This window comes from Ursus arctos, unplaced genomic scaffold, assembly GCF_023065955.2.
Source record: "Ursus arctos isolate Adak ecotype North America unplaced genomic scaffold, UrsArc2.0 scaffold_14, whole genome shotgun sequence".
In the NCBI taxonomy this organism is placed as follows: Eukaryota; Metazoa; Chordata; class Mammalia; order Carnivora; family Ursidae; genus Ursus; species Ursus arctos.
Genome location: NW_026622808.1, coordinates 17,369,241 through 17,376,330, shown reverse-complemented (window position 1 = coordinate 17,376,330; position 7,090 = coordinate 17,369,241). Strand labels below are relative to the sequence as shown.

Sequence of the window (7,090 nt, the reverse complement as noted above, 5' to 3'; positions counted from 1 at the left end):
TTGCTGTGGGCACAAAGATGCCTGGCTGGAGGGCTTGAGGAGGGCATCCTGAGATGGAGGGAAAGGTGAGGCCCAGGGGTTGGGAGGCACAAAGGGGCGTGGTGAGGGCACCTGGAGAGGGAGAGGCAGCGTGAGGACTTCCTGGTCTCCCACCCAACCTCCGGGAGAGGCTGCGCCTTCCCCGCAGAACCCTCTCGGCACAGTCGGCTCCCCGGGACAAGGAATCCTTGGGGGGTCCTGACCCAGAAGGGCCCCGTACACTACACCAGGTGGTCTTGAGGAGCCCTGGGCCCACCCGCAGACCCACTTTCTGCATTGGAGCCGCCTCCTTGAGCGGAGCGCAGTGCGCCCTGGACTGGGTTGGGTTGGGAGGGCGCAGGAGAGAGCCAAGATCGCCCTCAGGTCTTTGGCGACTCCTCCCTTCCTTCGGTACTCCCGGGGGCGTGCACTGTGAGAAGGGGGCCTCAGGAAGGGACACCCAGCCCTCGTCCCGGACCTGAATGAACCCTTCCCACATCTTTTCTCCCCCTCCCCGCAAGAGATGCCGGCTCACTTAGGGGAGTGTAGGAAGTTTCGGTCGTTCAACCACGCCGGGCACGCATCAAACCATCCACTCGATCGCGCAATATCACCGGGCCGCTCCTGCGCCTAATGTTGCCACCGTAAGTCACACAGGAAAAAGCCCAGGCTCACGCACGTGCGTGGGGGCGCCACGCTGGACCGCGGGGACCCAGCAGCACCAGGTCCCACCCCAGCCCCGCCTCACGCGCGCATTGTCCTTGGTAGAGAAAAGGCACCGCTGCGTTGTGTGCGAGGCCTTCAGCCAGAGCTACTACCCGCTCTTGCACAGCCGCTAGCACAGGCTCGCCCAAGGCCTCTCGCCGCCCCGCGGTGGGCCCCCTCGGCGACCGCGAAGGCGCACAGGCTGCAGTGTCCCGGCTTTATTGCAAACTCGGGCAGCACAAGGTAGACAATACTCAGGACACGGGGAGGGGCCTATGCCAGGGAGGGGGCGGGGCTCGAAGAGCGGGAGCGCGTCAAGGCCAAGGGGGCGGGGCTCGAGGGGGAAGACCTTGGCCAGAGGCGTGGGTGGGTCGTGAGCCTGGCCCCAAATCTAGGCCTCTAGGGGCTATGTCCAATACACCCGGAGCCAGACTCCCGGAGGAGGGCAGGCGGGCAGTCTAAGACAGGCGTAACCGGAGGGGCGGGTCCTAAGGCAGGGAAGGGGTGTCGTGGGCGGGGCTAAGGGTCTGGCTCAGTGGAAGGTCTCCACCTCCACCACCGTCCAGTCACCCTGCGGGGAAGCCACGTCGTCCGGGGAGAAGCTGGTGACCGAGGTGATGCTGGCGCGGGACTCGTCCAGGGGAGACAACAGTTCAGCCCAGCGGCCCAGTTCGGCGTCGCTGAGCGCAGTCCGGGCGCCCCCCGCGACGCCACCGGCTCCCGCGCCCCCTGGGCCGCCGCCGCCGCCCGCAGCACCCTCCGCCGCAGCTAGCAGCAGCGTCCGGCTCAGCAGGTGCTGCACGACGCTCGCCTGCAGCGCCCCCAGCGGCAGCTCGCCCAGGCGCGCCGGCTTCGCGCCACGCGAGGCCACCCCCGCCGCTGCTCCAGCTACCACCTTCCCACTACCCGCGCCGGGGCCGGGCCCTGGATCCAGCGCTCCTGGGGCGGGGGTCGCCGACTCAGGCCCCTCAGCCTCGTAGATGGTGCATAGGCCGTCGGCGGAGCCCGGCCCGGCAGCAGGAGGCCAAGGCAAGGACACTCCTGCGGGAAGAGACGCCAGGCTGGGCCTAAGGAGCGGGAAGCGCAGCTCCAGCCGCAAGGCCCCGCCCCTTCCCTCCGTTCCGCCCCAGACCCGACAGCCCTGTAGGCGAGCTGGGAAGCCTCGCCTTCCACCCCGCCCCCACCCCGCCCCCTACCACCTCCGGACCTCGCCCCTCCCACAGCTCGGCTGGGTTCAGGGGCCACTTACCTGGGGCGCTGCGGACGGCCAGCGGCGGAGCGGGACCTCGGCTCCAGGAGGCCGGGTGGCAGGCGGCGAGCTCCGCGTCGGCGGGCGGAGAGGCCGCTGCGCCGCCCTCGGGCCCACTGTCGTAGCCGCGCAGCTCTTCCGGGGTGCTGGTGGCGCTGCTGCTGTGGCCCGCCAGATCCGGGCCGCTCAGCGTACTGGACGGGCTGCGCGAGGGCGGTGGCGGCGGAGCTGGGGCCAGCGCCAGGGTCAGCCGTGGCCCCGGGATCGGGGCATCTGGACCTGGGGTCGGGGGGCGGCGTGGGGCCTGCAGAGGGGGTGAGTCCGGGGGAGAGGGAGGGACTTGCAGAGGGGGCAAGGCCAGGGAAGGTGGAGCCTGAGGAGGGGGCGTGGCCAGGGGGGAGAGAGGGGCCTGCAAAGGGAGAGTAGGGGTCTGCAGAGGAGGCAAGGCCAGGGAAGGTGGAGCCTGAGGAGGCGTGGCCAGGAGAGAGGGAGGGGCCTGCAAAGGGAGAGTAGGGGTCTGCAGAGGAGGCAAGGCCAGGGAAGGCGGAGCCTGTGGAGAGGGTGTGGCCCGGGGAGAAGGAGGGGCCCGCGAAGAGGGTGAGGCAGGGGGAGAGGGAGGAGCCTGAAGAGGAGGCAAAGCCAGGGAAGGTGGAGCCTGGGGAGGGGGCATGGCCAAGGGAGAGCAAGGGTCAAGCAGAGGGGGTGAAACCGGAGGAGAGAGTGGGGCTTGTAGAGGTGTTGGGGCCTGAACAGGGAGCACGCTCTGAAAGGGAATGGCCTGCAGAGGGGGTGTGGCCAGAGAAACAGGAGTTTGTTGAGGAGGCATGGTTAGGGGAGAGGGTGGGGCCTGCAGAGATGGTGAGGCCAGAGAAGGTGGGGCCTGTGTAGGGAGCCGGGTCGGGGAGGGAGGGACCTGTAGATGGGGCGTGGCCAGAGGTGGGGTCTGTGGAGGGGCCATGGCCGGGAGAGAGTGTGCAGCCAGCAGAGACGGTGAGGCCAAGGGACATGGAGAGCACAGTGGAGGAGGACCCTGCAGAGAGAGGGTGGTCAGAGGACAGGGAGAGGCTTGCGGAGGGTATGTGGCCAGAGATGTGTCCTGCGTGGGAGGCGTGGTCACTGTGTAGGGCGTGGCCTGAAGAGGGGGAGGAGATAGGGAAGGACTGGCCACTGGAGGCGTAGTAGTCAAAGTGGAAAGACCCGGCAGGGGGGGTGTGGCTTGGGGAGAGGGCGGGTTCAGCAGAGATGTTGCTTGAGTAAAAGAGGCTTGTAGAGGGGCCTTGGCTGGTAGAGGGGCCGTGGCTGGTGGTCCAGGAGCCGACAAAGGAGGTGAGGCCAAGGGAGACGGGGGAGTCAGAAGAGGGGGCAAAGCTGGAGAAGCCTGGGTTGGGGGCATAGTCTGCAGAGGGGGTGACAATGATGGAGAGAATGAAGCCAGAAAAGTGGTCGTGGGAGAGGTGGACGCCTCCAGAAAGGAGGTACCCAGGTGTGTGGGTGGGGCTTGCGAAGGAGGTGTGGCCGGTGGAGAGGGGAGGGTCTGCAGAGGGAGTGGAGTAGAGGGAGGAGGGGCTAGTGAAAGGGGTGTGGCCAAAGGGCAGGTCGCGGACTGGGAAGGGGGCGTGGTCGGTGGAGAGGGAGGGAGCGCGTCAGGCAGGGGAGTGCCCGTGATATGCGGAGGCGGTACCAGCTGTGCAGTCAAACCCGACGGAGAGGGTGTGGCTAAAGGGGGAGGTGGACCCAACACCGGGGTTGCGCCCTTCCTTGGGGGTGTGGACTGCGGAGGGCGCAGACCTTGCAGCCCTTTCGATTTGGGCTGCGAGGGATGCCCCAGAGCCCGAGGTGTTCCACCGGGCAAGGGCCCGGCGCGGGCGGGGGAGGACAGAGGAGTAGCGCTGGAGCCCAAGGGGCGCGAGGCTGGCTTCTGGAGGCCTCCGCCGGCGCTGGGTCGCCTCCTGGCGGCGGGGCTCGGCTCTGCGGTACCGTGCTGCGGGGCACTGTTCGCTGATTTCCTGGGGGCCTCGGTCGGAGGCCGCGGCCGGGCACTCGGAGCTGCCCGAGGGAAACCGACTTCAGCGCCTGCAGCCCGGGACCGACGGGAGGTGGCTGGGGAAGGGGCGCCTGGGGAGGGCCCGGAAGAGTCTGGGGACAAAATCAGAATGCCGGAGGGTCAGAGATACCTCAGGGCTGGTCCCTTTCACTGCCCAGGAACTCCGCTCCTCCTCAGGTCACGTACCTCTCCGTGCCCCGGCGCTCAGTGCGCTCCTTCTGGGGGTTTCTGGGGCTTTTCCTCTGCTCACGGGTTCCTCAGCTGGGGGCCGAAGCCCCTTATGCGCAAGGGAGCCTAGCCTAGGGACAGGAGTGGCCGTTCTCAGTACAGAGCTCCTTGTTTTCTCCCAAGTCTACATTTTCCCATTTATGCCCTCTCTGCGGACCAGTAATGGCTTTCACTCAACTTACGCCCAGTGACCTGCAAACGCTCCCACTTCCCAATTAATGTGTAAAATTAAGTTTCCAGATAGTGACACTAACCCTTGCCAAAGAGACTGAGGAGGCATTTTACCTGGTGGTCCCGCTGGCACGTCCCGGGCTAGAAATAGAGCCTGGGCCTGGGGTCTTGGCAAGGGCCCGCTCCCCTCTCCCAGCAGCTGGGGGCCTGGAGGCTGCGGGGAGAAGGCCAAGTCAAGGCGGTGCCCCCAGGAAGGCAGGGGAGGCTGAAGCCTCAGAAGGAAAGGGGGGCAGGAAGATGGAGTCTGAATGGCGGAAAGAGGGTGGGGTACCTGGACTCCGGGGCCCTGTCCCAGCGCTCTGCGTTGGTCCCACCCGGGGACCAGCCTCTGGGAGAGCGGCTGCCCGGATACCTCCAGCTCGCTCGGCCAGGGGCCCTCTCCCAGCAGCTCCTGCTGCTCCCAGAACTCGGAGGGCCGCGCTGGTTACTGGGGGAGGGGGTCGAGGAGACCCTGGGGGTCTGGGGGTAGGAAGGCCGGGAGGGCGAGAAGCCGTCGTCCGCGTGGCGGCCCCTGCCCTGCCCTTGTCCCTCTTCTCCATCCCGCACCTGATGAGGAGACAGACGGATCAGCATTCCAGCTCCTGCACTGCTAGGCTGCCTGCAGGGACCCGGGTCCTGGCACCTCGCTGCCCCTTCCCCAGCGTTGCCACCCGTAGGAGCCCAAACCTCGGCCTCGATCCACTTCCCTCCCACCCACACACCCACTCACCACCCACAGGCCCAGCTGCTCAGGGTTGTCCCCTAGCCCCACCCCCACCGCCTTCCTCCAAAGCTGAAAGGCCCTGCCAGCCCCAGCCCGCCCTCCTCTGCTCCCTTTCAGGACCCGAGACCCACGCCCCTACCCTTCGCCCCTTCAGGGACCCGGACCGCCAGCCTTGGGGACAGGGGGACTGCCACAGTCTCCATCTAAAGGGGATGGGAGCGCAAGCCCGGGTCCCCTCGCCACCCCCCAGCTCCCTCCCCGAGGATGCGGGCACCTGCCGGGAGGAGGAGCGGCCCCGGCGGCCCGCGATGGGGCTCAGGGAGACAAAGAGCCGCGTCGGGAGCCCGTCCCCCTCCCCCAGCCGGGCCCTGGTCCGCGCCGCCCGCTCCACCTGCTCGCGCCGCGCTCACCTCGGGCTCCGGCCGCCCGCCTCTCCACGCTGGGTCGCCTGGGGTGGGGCCGGGCGGGAGCGCCGCGGCTGCAGCGTGCGGAGGGCGGGCGAGGGGAGGGGGCTGCGGGCGGTGGCGCTGCGAGCGGGGCCCGCCCCTCGGCCGCGGACGGGGAGACGGGGGCGCGCGCGCTCGAGCCAGACCCGGGAGGCGGCGGGCGGGAGCGCGCCGGGGGCGGCGGGGAGAGGCGCGGTGGAAGGAGGCGCGGCTTTTCCGCGCCTGAGCCGGAGGGCCCCAGATTCCCAGCCGCAGGGGCTTCGGGGGAATCCCTTGGGGTCCCGACAGGGCCTAGCCCCTTCCTCCCAACACACACACCTGCCCCGGCCCCCACCCCAACCACCTGGTGACCGAGGCCAGCCTGGACGCGGATAGGCTGGGCCCTGGCAACCAGGGGGCGGGACCATCGTGCCTGTGCCCATTCAACCAATCCGGCCCTCGGGGTCCCCTGGTCCCTGTCCTCGCCTTCTCGACCGCGGACGCCGAGCCCCCCAGGATCCTCGGGGACTTCTGTCCCTCTCATATCCAAGACTTTTCCCAGACCCCAGAAAATCCCTACGTGGTTGAGGAGGGCCGGATTAAGGAGAGAGTGCAGCCCTAGAAATTTAGGGGTAGACTCGGATTTGGGGGAACAGAGAAGAATGGAAAGATGAGGAGGGGGAGACAGTGACCCAGCTGTGAGAGGTGACCCAGCCTTTTGCAGGGCAGAGCACCCCCACTCTCCACACCCTCCTATGTCACATGGAAAAGCAAAGTCAAGTCGGCAAAGCCAAGCTTGGGGGTGGGGGTGGAAGGGGTCAAAACTGGTGCATAAAGGAGCACAGCAGATCCTGTCCAAGGCTGCCCAACACAGCCGACGGGAATGGAGGTGTCATTTTGGTGACTTTACCAACTTCTGCAGGGGTCTCAGTGGAGGGCCTTGACCGGGGACAGTGGCATGGAGGAGGCAGAGTGTGAAGAAGGAGACGGCCATCCTCAGCTGCCCTGCACTGGCCCACTGATGCCAGGCGCCCTCCTGCACCTCTGCTTATTGCTAGGCAACCTACACACCCAGCCACCCCCCCCCCCCCACACACACAGTGCTTTCTGCCTCGGATACCTCCTCTCCACGGACTTCAGTACCCTCTACCCCGTCTGGAAGAACCAGCACCCTCTGCCCCAACCCTTTCCCCATCACGTCTGCATGTCCACACGTGAGCAGTTCACTCCTTGTCTGGAACCGGGGGACTTCCATGCACAGGACAAGAAGGGGTGGCATTTGGCACCCGGCTGAACCTGTCCTGGAAAGGGGGGGGGGGATAGACTTAACTAGGGTGTGGCTGGAAGCAGGGCTTTGGGTTTTCTCACCTCAGGAGTTGTGCCCACGACTGGGGGTCAGGGAATGGAAGAAAGAGAGCAAGGTCAGAACTCTTCAGTAGCCATTCTTTCAATGCAAACCTCCTCCCAGCCTGGGAGAGGTGTCCCCT

The 7,090-nt window shown here is 67.2% G+C and overlaps 1 protein-coding gene across 1 annotated transcript; it reads right to left on the bottom strand.

Moving 5' to 3' along the window:
- Positions 1-926: 926 nt before the first annotated feature.
- On the bottom strand, positions 927-5,045 carry PRR36 (proline rich 36). Its single transcript, XM_057311251.1, has 6 exons — positions 4,747-5,045; positions 4,530-4,629; positions 4,203-4,315; positions 2,886-4,108; positions 1,973-2,522; positions 927-1,764 (listed from the first exon to the last, which is right to left on the bottom strand). Exons 1-6 carry the CDS (start codon positions 5,012-5,014, stop codon positions 1,256-1,258), a joined length of 2,763 nt encoding a protein of 920 aa, XP_057167234.1. The 5' UTR covers positions 5,015-5,045; the 3' UTR covers positions 927-1,255.
- Positions 5,046-7,090: the final 2,045 nt, after the last annotated feature.

Bases quoted from the DNA above. Each gene is read 5' to 3' on its own strand.
- PRR36 (XM_057311251.1), bottom strand. From the start codon at position 5,014: ATGGAGAAGAGGGACAAGGGCAGGGCAGGGGCCGCCACGCGGACGACG. The intron at 4,630-4,746 runs GTACCCCACCCT...TTCTCCCCGCAG, and splicing joins GACAGGGCCCCGGAGTCCAG to CCTCCAGGCCCCCAGCTGCT. The intron at 4,316-4,529 runs GTAAAATGCCTC...TCCTGTCCCTAG, and splicing joins CGTGCCAGCGGGACCACCAG to GCTAGGCTCCCTTGCGCATA.